Source organism: Oryx dammah, unplaced genomic scaffold, assembly GCF_014754425.2.
Source record: "Oryx dammah isolate SB20612 unplaced genomic scaffold, SCBI_Odam_1.1 HiC_scaffold_27, whole genome shotgun sequence".
Classification (NCBI taxonomy): Eukaryota; Metazoa; Chordata; class Mammalia; order Artiodactyla; family Bovidae; genus Oryx; species Oryx dammah.
Window position 1 is genome coordinate 99,703,541 of NW_024070211.1, and position 16,546 is coordinate 99,720,086.

The 16,546-nt window shown below is 41.8% G+C and overlaps 1 protein-coding gene across 7 annotated transcripts in view; it reads right to left on the reverse strand.

Moving 5' to 3' along the window:
- The window catches only part of ITGB6 (integrin subunit beta 6), a 141,982-nt gene that overhangs the window by 32,638 nt on the left and 92,798 nt on the right, over nucleotides 1-16,546 (reverse strand). For all 7 annotated transcript variants that reach the window (XM_040229197.1, XM_040229195.1, XM_040229196.1 and 4 more), the window contains 3 exons: nucleotides 7,409-7,498; nucleotides 1,016-1,150; nucleotides 14-431 (listed from right to left, as the gene is read on the reverse strand). In XM_040229197.1, coding sequence (XP_040085131.1) covers nucleotides 14-431; nucleotides 1,016-1,150; nucleotides 7,409-7,498 — 643 coding nt within the window. The remainder of the gene's footprint in view (nucleotides 1-13; nucleotides 432-1,015; nucleotides 1,151-7,408; nucleotides 7,499-16,546) is intronic.

A 16,546-nucleotide genomic window follows, 5' to 3' on the forward strand; every position in this document is an offset into this window, starting at 1 on the left:
GGACATAGCCTACCTCCGCAGAGCAGCCCCTTGTGTCTCACGCAGGAGAAGTTGTCACACTGGCAGTAAGGCCCGTAAATGTTTCCATAGGGGGACAGGTGGCAGACACACTGCCCGCAGTAGCAGTCGCCTCTCCCGCTGCACGAGGGGAGCTCTGGGGCCTCTCTGCAGGACTCGGTGCTCAGCGCGTCCTCCCCGCACTCACAGTGGTGACCCATGCGGCCAGGGTGGCAGGCACACACCCCGCACTGGAAGGAGCCACTGCCGTTGTTGCACTTGGAGCTGTTCGCCTCCACCTCTTTCTGGCAGGCGCAGCTGCACTCCGGGCTGACGAGGACTTCCAAAGCATCGCCCAGCCCCACGGGCTTTAGCATAACGTGCCTGCTCCTTCTCTCGCAGCTTGGTAAGCTCACAGTCACGTTGAATGAAGCCTGGAAAAGAAAATGCTAATTATCCTCTTCTAATCACCAAAATAATGGCAACCCACCCCGGTGTTCTTGCCTGGAGAATCCCAGGGACGGCGGAGCCCGGTGGGCTGCCGTCTATGGGGTCGCACAGAGTCGGACACGACTGACGCGACTTAGCAGCAGCAGCAGCAGCAGTCACCAAAATGATCTTCCCTCGTGGCTCAATGGCAAAGAATCTGCCTGCTAATGCAGGAGATGTGGGCTCAGTCCCTGGGCCAGGAAGATCCTCTGGCGAAAGAAATGGCAATTCACTCTAGTATTCTTGCCAGGCAACCCCATGGACAGAGAAACCTGGTGGGCTAGAGTCCACGGGGTCACGAAAGAGTCAGATATGACTTAGTGACTAAATGACAAGAGCAACAAGCCATCAAAATGCACTGGAGTATACACAGCCCATGGGGATCAGCTTTCCCAGAAGCGTTTATTGGGAAATCTTTGAAAACCGCTTTTGAAATTCTTGAAAGGAGAAGCCCAGCTTTACTGCACTAAGATAGCTTCTGAGAGATCATCTGAATGACTTTTCAGATGCCCTGTTGACCTCTGCTTACCGTGTCTCCCACCTTCATGTGAGAGCATTTCTTTTGGTGTGGAAAGGGGACCCCGCTGTTACAGATGGCTGTGAATGACAGGTTTAGTCCTTCCGTGTCTCCCAACACTTCCAGCTCCACCTCAGACCGCAGTTCCTTTAGACGAGACATAGAGAGTTGAACAAGATCACAACCAAAAAACAGAGCCAGAAGAGGAGAATCTGTGATCATGTTCATTACACAGCAAATGAATAAAATTCAGTTTGGTCTAAAAGAAATTTACCAGATCACCAGTCAAGCAAGAAAGCGAGTAATACATACACACACACACAAGCATATTTTATCAAATCTAAGGTGCCGTCCATTACAAGATTCACCATTATTTTATGACAATTAAACTATGACAAAATACTTCGAGATTGTTCAGCACTACATATGAATTAAACCTGTCAGTTCATCACTGATTTAAAAATTATTTTATTCATCTTGAGGGTTTGGCAAATTTCTCTAGTCCTGAATTGCAAGGACTGGATTACAGTCCAGTCTTATGAATTATAGTCCAAGCATGGCATATAAAAGGCAAATCTTTTGCTTATATCTCGGTAGCAAAATATAACAATAGCTTCCTTTACCTGTCTCCTAAGTATCATCATTTTTTAGGTCCCATAAAGCTGCTGGTTGTTACTCTGAAAGGCATACAGATCATTCCTCCAGCAATGAATACTTGCTTTGCCGATATCAGCATTTGCTCCCCTGTTATTCTGTTTTGGTACATTTCCGCATAGACAATAACTTTTCAGTATCAAATCATAGTGAAAACTTGGAAGATATTTAAAAATTGTGATTGTCCTCAGTACCAACAGTGCACATAATGAATTGAAGTGACAGCACATTCAATTACTGCCGAGTTATACATGTGCAGGCAATGAACACTCCACCGTGACTTTCATTCTACGGAAAGCATCGGTGAGACATGACTGATCAAAATGCATCCCAATGTTAGAGATGCTAAAATGTGAGAGAAAATGTGCCTTGAAATCAATACGAATTTACAGAGTCCCTTTTGTACATTTAGTATAGAGCCAGGTCTGGGGGAATGCGTATAAGATAGGATTTCTGCCATCAAGATAATCATCTTGCTGAAAAAAAATAAGATGCAATCAAGTGAAGCAGTTAGCATACAGTGTCAGTCAGTGTACCATTAAATTAGAAAAAAAAAATGTGTAATACTTAAGGGTTTGGGAGACTTCAGAAAAGAGGGTAGTCAGTGAAGGCTGAAGTATTAGAAGACTGGACCTTAATGGCTGTGTTGGATTTAGATTGCTGGAGGGGATGACAATGGTATTTCAGGTGAGGGGGCCAGAAAAGAGAAAATTCTGTGCCAGGAGTGGTTCAGAATGGAGACAAGAGGGGCTCAGCCCAAGCCTGCACCCCAACTGTCTGGGGAGATACCCGACCACAGAAAGCCCTGTAGTTTGGAGAGATGAGTTAAGACCTGTGGGAAACATTTCCTGAAGCTTTAAAACAGGGGCCTGATTTACTGAAAATACCACTGCAGGGAGGCTGTCTGGAAGGTGTGTGCAGGACAGACTAGAGGAGAGGATAGGAAAATTTGAGTCAAGGAAGCTGGCATGTGGCTGCATTCACCCCTGCCTGAGGCATGATGAGGAATGGGATTGTTGACTACAAAGGTAAAGGAGAGGACTAGATAAAAGTTAAAAGATTCCTCTTTCTTTTGTAAAAGAGAAGTCTGTATTTGGGGGACAAAAATAAATTATTTTTTAAAAACAGAATAAAAACAAATTGTAAAATATTATGAATTAAGTCATACCTCCTCTAAAAGGATTTGAGTTCCTATGCACATTCCATTGATAGAATTTTAAAGGCATATTCAGATTCAAACTTTCCTGAAGTATAATTTGTCAACTGCATGTTGGGAGGACCCCACCTTCCTTGTAATTCTAAATTGCTTACTGTAAATTCTAAGTCACTCCTCTTCCCTGTTTTGTTATTTGTTCCACATGATCACTCCTTCCACTGACAGACACAGGCTGACTTTTTAGAATGTAGTCTTTGTCAGAGATTAAAGTGTCATTTCTCAGTCCTAAAGATTATTCACGTCATGTCTTCAGATTTCAAATTCTGCCAATTTAGCATTAAAATAAACCCTGCAACTCTGTTTTATCTTAGCTAGTTACATTTCCAATGTATTCACTCAGAAAATATTTATTGAGTGGCCACTATGTACTGGGCACTGTTCTATAAAACCTCTAAAATAGCTGATCCCTTGACTGAGTTTATACTCCAGTGTGGGAGGACAGAAAGGAAACCACACAATACATAAGAAAATTATGTAGCGCCGGAAGGTAATAATGCTACAGGAAAAAGTTAGGGTGGGATAATGAAGATTAAGATAGTGTGGGCAGGGGGTATAGGCTGTGATCTTTTAAAAGTGGTCACAGTGGGATTTGTTAAGAAGGTGATGTTTCAAGAAAGTGAGAGAAAATTAGCCATGCGTATTTATGTGAGAAAATGTGTTTCAGGAAGAGGGTGCAGCCAGTGTGAAGGCCCAAAGACAGGATGATGTCTGGAAGCAGAACAGCAAGGAGGGCAGAGTTACTGTCCTAGAGCAGAGAGTTAGAGTTAACAGAAGGTGAGTTCAGAGGTAATGGGTGGAGGGCACCAGACCTGGTAGGGTACTCATGGAATGTTACTAAGACTTCAACTTTTACTCTACATAAATGAGAAAACAGTTGGGGTTACCTATAGAAGGGTGATGGTAACCTGCCTGCCAGTGCAGGAGATGTAAGAGAGGTAGGTGAGTTTGATCTCTGAGTCAGGAAGATCCCCTGGAGAAGGGCATGGCAACCCACTCCAGTGTTCTTGCCTGGAGAATTCCACAGACCGAGGAGCCTGGTGGGCTATGGTCCACGGGGTCACAAAGAGTCAGACACAACTGAAGTGACTTGGCACGCATGCAGGCATGCACAGAGAAAAGTGATAGGAGTTAATATTTTTAATGAAAATTCTAGCTGTTTTGTTGAAAGCAAGATGCAGGAAAACAGACGTAGAAACAGGACATAGCATTTAGGAAATTTTGCAATAATTCAGGTGAATGAGGAGGGTGGCTCCAACCAGGATGACAGTGATTGGACCAAATTCTAAATAAATCTGAGGGTAGATTTCCTGATGGATTAAATGTAAAGTGTAAATGAAAGAGAGGAGTCAGGATCATTTCAAGCATTTTGTCTCTAGCAGTGTGAAGAATGGAATTACCATTAGTTGAGGAGGAGAAAACTATTGGTGAAGTGTGTTTGGGAAAGTCCAGCTTATTCTGCTGAATAACCTAGACTAACATATCAACTGACTCCTAGATATCTCCATTTGGATGTTTAATAGAAACATATATCCTGGTTGCCAGGCAGCATGGAGGGCCTGCTTGAGGTCCATGATCCTGAATTTAAAGTGAGACCAGGTAGCATGACTGTATGTTTTTCCCACTTCCATTCAGCTGTGCAGAGTGACTGGATTTGACCAGGACTACAGTTGGCCAAAAACCTCAAAGGAGCAATAAGGTTCAGGGAAGTTGAGAGTATATCTAAGGAGTGGCCAGAATAATTGAATTTAAACTGGAGAACCAGGTGAGAGAAGACATCAGGGGGATGAGGAACTGTACAGAGAAGATATGGTCAATTAGAGATCCTAATTAATGGGGCTGGAAAAAACATTAGGGGAATTAGCAAGAATAAGGTGAAAAGATTAGAAATGGTGAGTGGACAACTGATTGCACACAATTGATATTATGGAGGTGTTTATTGGCAAGGATAAGGTTTAAGGTATGACAAGAGAGTGAAGATATGAAGAAGTAATTAAGTGGGAAGGGAACAAGGTCATTTGAGAATCAGAGTTCAAGAAACTGAGAGCCCATGATATGGGAAGGACCATATATATGGGCTGAAATCATCAAAAAATAAGATAGGAGTAGCACTGGAGATAGAGGCACAGTGAACTAAATGAGAAATGAGGGATATAACCTGAAAGTCTGTAGATTACAGCAGTTAGGGGTAGTGAGTAACATAATCTAACCAAAATGAAGGAAATCTCAGCATTGATATAATACATCCTATTGCAGATAATATGAATTTGCCAAAGCAAGGACATAAATATATGTCTGTAGGTTTCATCTTTTCATTCACTCATTTTTTGAGCATCTACTATGAGCTAGACAAAACAAAACAAGTCACTTCTCTTCTAGAACTTAAATGCCAACCAGGGAGCTTACCCTTGGGAGCATTAATATTTCAACAGTTTTATTATGTGATTAGAGAAGGAAAGAGAGTAATAAATGATGGCCAGATGAATACACATCTGGTATTTAAGGTTTTTTTTTAAAGTCCGTGTAAAATACTGAGCTGAAGTTTGTAGTCACTGAGAATAAACACAAATTGTTTGCCCCTGCCCCACTACAAGTCAGAAGCGTTTTATGTTTTCTCTCAGTATAGTCTCTTTCCTTCTCTCTCTTTTTCTAGGTTGGGAAGAAATCCAGTCCATGGGTCCCCATGTTTTAAAGTCCTCTTCAGTTCAGTTCAGTTCAGTCGCTCAGTCATGTCCTTTTTGGATACATTTAAAAATTACACAATAGAAAAACAAGCTGAACTAGTGCCAAGATTTGCTGCATGCCTCATAGTGACTCATCGAGTTTCAGCCATAACTCCAGAGCAGAATGGTTTGATTTAAGAATAATAGACACTTCATAATTTTGAGACAGTAAAATAAAACACAAGATTCACTTCAAATGTTTGATGTCTTGATTTCAACTACTCTGTAAGTTATGTGACTGGGGACATAAAGTGAGCCATAAACTCTGACAGAGCAAGCAGGGGCCCGGACAGGGCTGGTCAGACGGGAGGGGAAATATTTTTGACAATTCACTGTTTTATAATTTGCTTACCTCCTGTGAAGATGCTAGTAGCCAGCATTTTTGAGAGTCCTGAATTAAAGAAAATTGAGCGTGTTCTAACACAGTGAAGGTTTGCCACGTGATTTTATTTGATTCTACACATTAAAACTTCATTGCTTGAGAGGGAGGAAGGTTTTTATAGTATTTTGTTGACAAGCTTTCCTGTCTGGAAGAATTTCAAGCATGAACTAACATGGTGATTAATTTTTGATGTGAGGTAAGAAAACTGAAGTTTCTGAGGATATGAATTAAAAACACCCTCATCTCGTAACTTTAATGAACCATCTGTGTTTTATTCTTTGAGAAAATGTCTTTGAGAAAAAATACCTTGCTTTCCCCTGTTAGAGTCTCAAAATTGGTGGGGTGATGTCAAAAAAAAACTGGGGTGGGGAGTTTCTTAAAATATGTCACTCTTCCTCCTCTTAAAGTTCTCCTAAGACATTTGTGAAAGGAATCTAGACACACCTATTTTAAAAAAAAACATTCCAGGTGATTCTGAAATGTCAGGGAACACTGGTTCTGTATATGCTAAGTATTGTTATACAGTGCATATGTATCACTTATTTGTAATTTTAAAACATCAAAAGTTAGCATTTTATTCATTTGGAGCAACTGACATTTGGAGCAAATACGAGAGATTTACTGCTTTATAAAATGTCATTTTTTTCATTCCTGTCCTAATGTAGAATTTCATCTTTGTGTGTGTATGTGTGTTTCTTTGTAAGGAAAAGCAAAAGAGGGGCTGATAGTGATATTTAGGAACCAAAATAAAAAGAGTTGGCAACAGGCCACCCACTGTTGATTGGGTTATGAAATGGAGACAAAGAGAGAAAACAGAGCAACCCTGTAGGTATGTATCTTATTTTAAGGGAAAAATTCTGTCCTCAGGCACTAATTTACAAAGACAATGCAAAGAAAGAAAGAAAGTTTAAAATGTATTTATATGATATAACACTAATGGAAAATTTCCCTCATTCCTCAAAGCAGGGAATCTGCAAAGCGGTGTTCCTGATGTGCTTTGCTGTGTTTTCCCTTGAGTTATGATGGAGTCTCATTAAGCCTGTGGAGTTAGTTCTCATAGCTGTTATTCACTGGCAATTTAAACAATTTTTTTTTTTTTTTTTTAGGCAGAGAAGAGGAAAGCTTAATTGTATGACTCATGAAGCCTTTTCAGTAGAATTAAAATTCTGCAGGTGACAATGCCGCTGTTGGTTATTACTATAAAAACAACCTTAACTTTATGGTCAGGTTTATGAGTTTTCTACCTTCTGCCCCACCTTCTGGGAAAAATATCTGCAAATAAAGTGAACAAAATTTACATTTTGGCTGCATTAATGCAGAGAGATTTTCTACCAACCATCTCTACCAACAAAGGAGAGTGCATTTAACTGCCTAAAACATAGTTTTTAAACATCAAATAAATGCAAAAAGACCCCAACAGTAAAATATCATACTTCATAAGCTGAGATGATCAGCTGGAGAATGTTTCCAGAGTCCTTCTGAAGTACCCCTACTGTAGCTCCAGGAATGAGTTTTGCATAATTCTGTAAACAAACAAACAAAATAAGTCAATCTTTGCTCATTGTAACTGAGAAGCATTAAGCGTGGGGTTCAACCTATGGTTGAGATCACCTCTGTTTAACTGGCTGGGAGAAACAGTTTCCTGATAATAAACGGTGTTTGTCCTGAAACTCTAGCTGTGCCTCGTGCTGCTTCCTGAGCTCAAGCAGGAAATGAATGGCCAGAGTTGCTGCCGGGGAAATCTAATGTCTGTGGTGGCCTTAGTCTAGGGCTGTAATTGACATCACAACAGGAGTTAAGTCTCAAATAGAAATAACATGTATATAACGTTTTTGATTTGGGGAACATCCTTTTTCTAAAAAGCTCTGAGCTCACTACCAGGAACTATCTTCCTTTTTTTTTTTTTTTCTGTAGCATTGCAGAAACTAAGGTTGGGGTCACTTGAGTCCCTCACTGCCATCAGACCACCCCTCAGGTCAATCAGCCCAGAGGTCTTCCTTGTCAGTCATTGTCAGCTGCTCGGTAGAGCAAAGGAGTGAATTGTTTGAATGCTTGCTGTTAACTCCTCCTTTTCTAGCAGTAATGAGTACTCCCTTAGGGATGTCAGCACCGTACTGGAGTTGGTTGGAATCGCCCCTCACTCGTCAGGATTGTGTGAATCAGCACTTAGCTCTAAACCATCTGCATTCTCCATGTACATTCCTTCCCCTGAGATGTTGTTCCCACCGGAGGAGAATTCACTGTATTAGTTCAACCCTTCAGGTATCAAACATGGCTAAGGAGTGAAGCATTGCAAAGAAAGCAATTTTCTAGACTGCTGAAAATTATCCCTTAAGTTTCTGCTTTAAAACTATTTTCAAACAAAAATTTTCTTAAAATATATAGGACAGACTTCTGTCTTCTTAAATCAAGACATTCAAGCATACCTTGACATTTTTCTGACTACCTAGTCATACTTATAATATTAACTATAATTCTGTGATCATCAAAGACTTCTAAAATTAAGAGATAGATCACACCCTTACCAAATGGACCCCACTCTCTATGCTTTTGTTTCTTTTGTTTTTAAATAGTTTCTGTCTTCTTGTTAAGCTGTAAGGTATCACTCGCCTACCAAGTCATTCATTCATTTACTATTGCATTCAGCAATATCTATTAAGTAGGCTTAATATGCTGTGCTACATCAAGAAGAAACAATCACTCATTTTGTCAGCTGTTCTCTTCTAAAGTATTTGTGTGCTGTGAAATTAAATGACTGAATTTATTATAATTGTAGGGAAAAAAGAGAAATAAGCTTTGAGTGAAGAATTTAGGGCATTTCTTAAGGTTCAAACATAGTAACACCCTACCTCATTTAAGTAGTTTTAAAAATGCATGAAACGAAATTAGAATTGGGGCTTCCCCAGTGGCTCAGCAGTAAAGAATCTGGTGCAATGCAGAAGACACAGAAGACATGGGTTTGATTCCTGGATTAAGAAGATCCCCTGGAGGAAGGCATGGCAACCCATGCCAGTATTCTTGCCTGGAAAATCCCATGGAGGGAGAAGCCTGGTGGGCTATATAGTCCATAGGGTCACAAAGAGTCACATACAACTGAAGTAACTGAGCACAGATTACATTAATTTTTATTATTAATTATAATCATGATGCTAAATAAATCAATCAAGACAAAGGGAATCAAAGAGAGGAACAAATGAAGCCTAGCTGATATTGGAACACCAAGGAGTGGTGGGAGGTCCCCCACTACAGGTGGGCACCCAGGTTAAATCCAAACCTTCTACTCCGTGTATACGGGAAAATGAGCTTTGGTTTTAATTTGTGGGTTCTGTTATGTCCTACTTATTTCACCGTTTGTGATTGTGTTTAAGTCTGAAGTGGATGGAAATCTGAACTGTTAAAAGAGTATCAGTTGTCCGTCTGCTTTGATCTGCATTTTATTATTGAAGGGGCTGTGGGTAATCATCCAGATAACATCCCTCGAGTTACTTTGGGTCTCTCCATCACTGCTTGTTGAATGGGGCCCCCTTTGGTTTCCCCAAGTCAGGTAGAACTTGTCAAATATGAGGAAGGCACCGGTTCATCGACTTACCTTTTCAAATAAACACATGTCAAAAGGGCCATGAAGCATGAGAACTGTGGTTAGCAGCAAATACCTAAATGGGAACTTGGATTTCACTCAAGTGGAGCTGGAATGTGTGTAAATTTGACTGGTCCCAGAAGAGAAGTTGGAGGGAATATTTAGAGCTTGTCAAAGAAAGGTTTAGGGCCATTTGACAAAGAATTCCAAGGCCTTTAGCTCTGCATGAAGCTGTTATCCTTGAAAAATGTCCTGGCATCCCCAAGGCCAATATATAATGAATATTTTCTAGAAGCACTAGTTCAAGTGGCCTCCAGATTTGGAGTTAATTCTTGGTTAACAAAGCCAAATCCATCCACTTCCTAAAGCATAATTATGGTCCTGCCTGTGTATGACATTTGACTTTTGGCTGTTAGGACAAGTGGTTTAACGTTAATAGCATTTGCTGATTGCCACCAGAGCGAGGGTACAAAGGAGTTGGCAGCTAGTAGTACCCAGGGATGACACTGATCATTGTGGAGAGGAAGACTATTAATTAATTTCTGGATGCTGATTCCCTGTAAAAGCAGTGCAAAAAACTAACTAAGGATGTGGGCAATTTGGCTTTCTGATCTAACACTGTGGAAAAAATTACACTTTAAATCTTGTAGTATTATGATTACTGTAACTATCATGTGTCAAATGCCTCTCTTTTACTAAGACTCTAAAGTGCTATTATAAATTGTCCTGATTAAACATGTTTAATGTTAGAAAAAGGGTGACTTTGCATGCCTGGATGTGAAAAATTATAGCAGTGTGATTGGGAAAGAGAACTCTTGGATATTAGAAATGGTAAACTCTGAAAACACAAGGTTGTGTGAGCTGATTAGATATGCAGACTTCTCTGCTTGGGCCTGATTTCCTGGGCTTGTGATCCCTGTTATCTGTCCATGGATTTTCCTAACTATGGATTTTCCCCCCTTCCTCACCACCATGCCACCCACGAGTTCCTGAGGTTGCTTTTCTCACTCGTGTTTGCAAGGTTGGCTTTTTCTGCTCACCTTCATTTTCTTGACTTCCTTCATCAAGCCCTATTTTTTTCTTTTTGGCTTACTTTGCCCCCATCTCAGAAAAAAATTTATTTGTCCAACAGTCTCCATTTGCTCCCTGGAAATCTCCTGTCTGTCAAGGGTAGAGGATAAGACAAGGACAAAGGGTGATTTATCTGGCAGGCATCAAAGCCTTCAGAGGACCGTGCCTGAGTTCACACCTGCACAGATCGGGATACTCTCAGAGAGCGTCTCTAAGTTCAGGGCCTCTGGGTGTCTGACTGCCAGAACTGGCCATCAGGTGTGGCCTTGTGGTTGCCCGAGGGCAGAGAACCACAGATCCACACACCTGCCGCCCCAGGTCACCATGGATAGCCCATTGGGTTGTTAGTCTCCTCGGAGACTCGGGCTGAGGACCTTGGCTGCCCCTTGGCTGCTTTTGACGCTCTCTTGCTGTCCTCTCCTTGGGAGAGATGGCTCCCGAAGGGACTGCCGCTGCTGCTTTGATGGCACTTCCTGTTGGGTTAATGCTCATCTTCAGGTTCAAAGCCTGGCTCTGTTCTTCGATATGGTTTATTATTAGCTCTATCCTTGCTGGACATCGTGATGGGTTTTTGCCTTTGGTGGTGACTCTCCTGGACCAGTATATCCTTCTCTTGTGACATTTCTGCTGTTGTGTCATGGGTTCCTCACCACTCCAGTATTCTCGCCTGGAGAATCCCATGGACAGAGGAGCCTGGAAGTCTACAGTCCACGGGGTCGCAAAGAATCGGACACGACTGCAGTGACTTAGCATGCACATAGCAGAGGATGAGAAGCCAGCAGTCAACTTGCCATCTACCTGCTGCTAGCATTTAAAAAAAGAATTTGTAAAACCAAATATTTAGAGCAACCTGCTGCTTCTCTTCAGGCTTGCTTAACTCTTTCTGTGGAGCCTCATTAATACGGAGGGATTTTATACTCAGCCCTGTTTGTTTTCAGCATTATAGGATTAACCAATGCCACTGTTCTCATTCTTTAACTATACCTACTAAATGTTTTCCTGCTAAAATATATTTATTACAAGGTCGGCTTATAAGATTAAGAATCTATGAGCTTATATATACTGTTTACAAATATTTTCTCTAGTCTTTCACAGTATTTGTTTTGGTCATTATCTTAAAATCTCTTTCTGTTTGTGCATTTTCTGTGCAAAATCTCTGTTGTACATTTCCTCTCTCCTTCTCTCACAGCTTTAGTAGCAGTAAAACATATACACAGCGTACAAGGAGTAAGTATATAGTTCGCTGAATAGTTAAAAAGTAAACAAGCAAGTGTAACTACCAAGATCAAGAAAAAGAACACAATCAGCCCCTAGAATCCTCCCTTGTAGTAACTACGTCCCAGTCATTGTGAAAAAAAAAAAAAAAAGAATGCAACAGTGTTAGTCGCTCTTTGTGACCCTATGGACTGTGGCCCACCAGGCTCCTCTCTCCATGGGATTTTCCAGGCAAGAATACTGGAGTGGGTTGCCAGTCCTTTCTCTAAGGGATCTTCCTGATCCAGGGATCAAACCCACATCTCTTGCATTGCAGGCAGATTCTTTACCATCTGAGCCATCAGCTCATTACTCTTCCTCTAAAAGCCTACCCACTGTTTTGACTTTTCTCACTATAGATAGAAGTTAGGGGAGATAACTTCATGCCCTACACCAAAGCATGACCTATAAAGGAAAAGATAAATAAATTAAAAAATTTCTGCTCTGAAAAGATGCCTTTAAGGGAATGAGAAGAAACCGCTGAGTGGGAGAAAGTATCTATAACACATGAATCTGATTTGGTACCAGAATGTCCAAACAACTCCTATACACCAGCAAGGAAAAGACTTCTTTTAGTTTAAACAAACAAACAACAACAACAAAAAATATATATATAATATATATATGTGTGTGTGTGTTTAAGAGGCAAAAGAATATGTGAAAAGTGTTCAGCATCATTAATCATTAGATAAATATAAATGGGGGCTTCCCTGGTGGCTCAGTGGGTAAAGCGTCTGCCTACAAATGGAAACCACAATGAGATGCCAGGGTGCACACACTACAATGGCTACAATTGAAAAAAGTGACAGTGCCCGCACGTGCTTCCCACAGGAGCCTAAACAGGTGCCATCACTTTGGAAACTGGCAGTAGTTACTATGGCTGAACTGGACCTAGCAGTTCTGCTCTTAGGTACATCCACACAGCAGAAACAAACCCACAGTATATGGGTGTTCTGAGATGAGAAAACGCGCAGAGGCAGACATTCTGTCGTCGTCAAGACGGTGCTTCTCGGTGGTAATCAACGCCTGCGTGCTAAGAACCTTCAGTCGCATCCGACTCTTTGTGACCCTGTGAGCCGTAGCCCGCCAGGCTCCTCTGCCCATGGGATTCCTCACACAAGAACACTGGAGCGGGTTACCCTGCTCCCCTCCAAGTGGTCTTCCCGACCCAGGGATCGAATTTGGCATCTTTCATGTCTCCTGCGTTGGCGGGCAGGTTCTGTACCACTGGCGCCACCTGGGAAGCAAGATGTCGCCTAAACTGGAGAAAATGCCAGTAATTCTGAAGTAGTCTCAGATCTTTTGGGTGTTGGCCACAGGGAATAATTAGCTCCTACCGGGATTCCTTCTACCTGGGGGGTGGGCCTAAGGGAGGGGTACACTGGGCAAACTCCTGGGCATTCATAGAACAACCTGACTTGCTTGTTAACCTCACACCATTCACAGGAGTTGGTTTCAGGATGGAGTCCTCCTGAGCTGCAGTTACGAATTTAGGGGGCCTCGTGAAAGGATGGAGCAGTCCTAGCTAGCTTCCTGACATCTCCAAGCACCTCCTGCTTTTTGGCGCCTGCATCCTCAGAAACTCAAGACTCCTGAGGAATCTGTTGTTTTGAGGACTCTGGATGGGCCTCAGGGAAGTTGCAGGGATGCTGAGGAGGGGATCCTATTGTTTGTCTCCTGAGTTCCACATGGCTCAATGGTCTGGAGTGATAAGCATACAATGCTGAGGGGGATAAAGGCACCAGAATTTGCCTGATCCACTGAACTACTATGATCTGAGATAGAATAAGTGGCCTTGACGTTCCTCCCTGACAGTGTCATCTATTTAGATTTCCACAGAAGCTCTATTACTGTACTTAGGTACCATTATTATCTGTAATAATATCCATTATTATACCAAGATAGTGAGGCCCAGAGAGTTTAGATAACTTGGCCAAGGTCAACCAGCCAGGAAGTAGTCAAGTTAGACCCACCTGTCACGCTCTGCCCTGGAGTTAGCTCTCTTGACCAGACCACTGACAGTATGTGCCTGGAAATTGTTCTCCTGGTCTAGAGACATCATTGGTGAGCCAGAGAGAAGTTAATGAATAAGTCTAAATTAGCTGGATGCATTTGCTTTCTGGGGCTGCTATCACTAAGTAGCACTAACTTGGTGGCTTACAACAAACAAAAATTGTTCCAGAGTTCTAGAGGCCAGATGTCTGAGAGTAAGTGCCTCATGCTGCCCCTGTAACCAGTTGGGGAGAATCTTATCCTTGCCTCTTTCTAGCTCCTGGTGGTTGTTGATAGTTCATGGCTTTCCTTGACTTGTAGATTGTTACTCCAAATATGCCTCCATCGTCTCTTGGTGCTTGCTCTTCTGCGTCTCTCTAAGACCACGAGTCTTACTGGATCCATCCTGCTCAGGTATAGCCTCATCTTAACTAATTACACCCATGAGGCCATATTTCCAAACAAGGTCACATTGAGGTACTAGATATTAGGACTTTAACATATTTTGGGGGTTGGGGGTAGGGCCTAATTCAACCCATAACTTTCTGCTAGGGCTGTTTTGATTTCTTTAATCTTTAAAGATTTTTAGCCTTCGTTTTAGCTGGAGAAGTGAGTACCTTGCCTGGTCACAGAACTAATTCATGGTAGAAACAGATCTTGACTTCAAAGGCAGTGCTCGCCCAGCTCCCCTTGCTCACTGTGCAAATGGCAACAGCCATGAAGGGGCCGTCTCATTAGAAAGTTAAGACAATAATGACTGGTACTTAAATATATAGGGGCTTAGAGATTATAGAACACTTTCTTACTCAAAGTAGAGGGAAAGGAAGAGAAAGGGTTGTGGCTGTAATCGCTTTCAAATTGAAGGCAACATCTTGAAAGAAATGTAGGAAGTCATGAAACCATAGAGGCAGAAAACATGTTTATTCCCTGTAGACTGTATTGCGCTATTTATCTGGTCAAAGGAAAACAGCTCTTTGTGGATGGAGGCTTGCTTTTGTCAGGCAGTGTGCTTCTTCTAGAGCCAGGGGCCAGCTGGTTTGACTGAAATAAGGCCTTCTGAAGATAATCAGAAGGATTTATTCCCAAGAGGTCTTTCATTCTTGTGAGATTTTATTTTTCTGTTATAAACACAGGGCTCCCAGTATTATGCAAAAGTTTACCCTGAGGCTCAACTCTGTTACTAGGACACCCAAGATTCCAAGAAGAATATGTAATTCTGGCACAAGGTAGTGTGAATGTCTATCTCTGAGTTGCGCGATACCTGTTTTGCCTTTAGGCTTTTAATTGTCAGCTTTCCACAATCTGGCGGGCAGGGATGGGAGTGTGCTAATTAGATCAGGTGCTTGATCTTGAAGTCTGCACCAGCAATGACTAGGTAGTTGGCTTCGGAACCTTCAAGCACTCCCACTCTTTCTCCCCGTCTGCCCAGGAATGTAATTATCTTGTCAGCCAAGAAGCTGCAGTGCACAGCTGAACGAGTGCTAGGCAGCAGTCACAGAGCGATAAGGGGAGACGAATGGGCCCACCGTGCATGACTGTTCTGAGACAAACACATGCACAGAGAGCCACTGGAGAATGGAGGCGGGGAGAACAAAGGGGTCACACTGAGCGTTTGTTCCTGAGGATTCTTCAGACCTTCTCTTAATAAGATAGCCTGCTTTTTGGAGGGATTGCACATGCAAATCCCAAAGCTTTGGAAAGCTTCTTTTAAAGCTGGAAGACACATTGGGCTCAGTAGCTAGCAGCCTATGTGCTTTGTAGACCAAAAAGCAGGTAATAGAACTTGAAGGATGGCTGGTAGGAACACAATGAAGGGACCAAAAAACAGAAAGCAGATGTCTGGGTAGATGAGGACTGCTAAAGACCTAATGGCCCTCTCTCCTCAAAGAGGGGGGTTGGGGTAGACCAGCAGCATCGGAAGCTTCTGAGCGATGCAAAATTTCATTTTTTAAAAAACTTTTGGGAAAAACTCCATACTTTTTTCCATAGTGGCTGCACCAGTTTATATTCTCCCCAACAGTGCACAGGGGTTCCCTTTTCTCCATCTCCTCACCAATACTTATTTCTTATCTTTTTAATGTTAGCTATTTCTAACAGGTGTGAGGTAATATCTTATTATTGTTTAGATTTGCGTTTTCCTGATAATTTGCATTTCCTGATGTTGAGTATCTTATCATGTGCCTGTTGGCCATGTCTTCTTTGGAAATATATGTATTCAAGACCCCTGTCCATTTTAAAATCAGATAAAAAAAAAACTATTGAATTGTATGAGTTTCTAAAATATATTTCACATATTAACCCTTTATCAGGAATATGGTTTGCAGATACTTCAATCCTTTAGTTGCCTTTCATTTTGCTGATGGTTTCCATTGCTGTGTAGATGCCTTTCAGTTGGATGTAGTCCCACTTGTTCACTTTTGCTTTCGTTGCCTTTGCTTTTGAAGTCAGGTCCAAATGATTACTGCCAAGACTAATCTCAAGACTAGCTTACTACCTATATCTTCTTCTAGGAGTTTTAGTTTTAGGTCTTCACATTCAAGTCTTTCATCCATCTTGAGTTAATTTTTGTGTATAGTAGAAGATAGTGGTCTACTTTAATTCTTTCATATGTGGACATCCTGTTTTCCCAGAACCATTTATTGAAGAGACTGTCCTTTTCCCATTGCATACGCTTGCC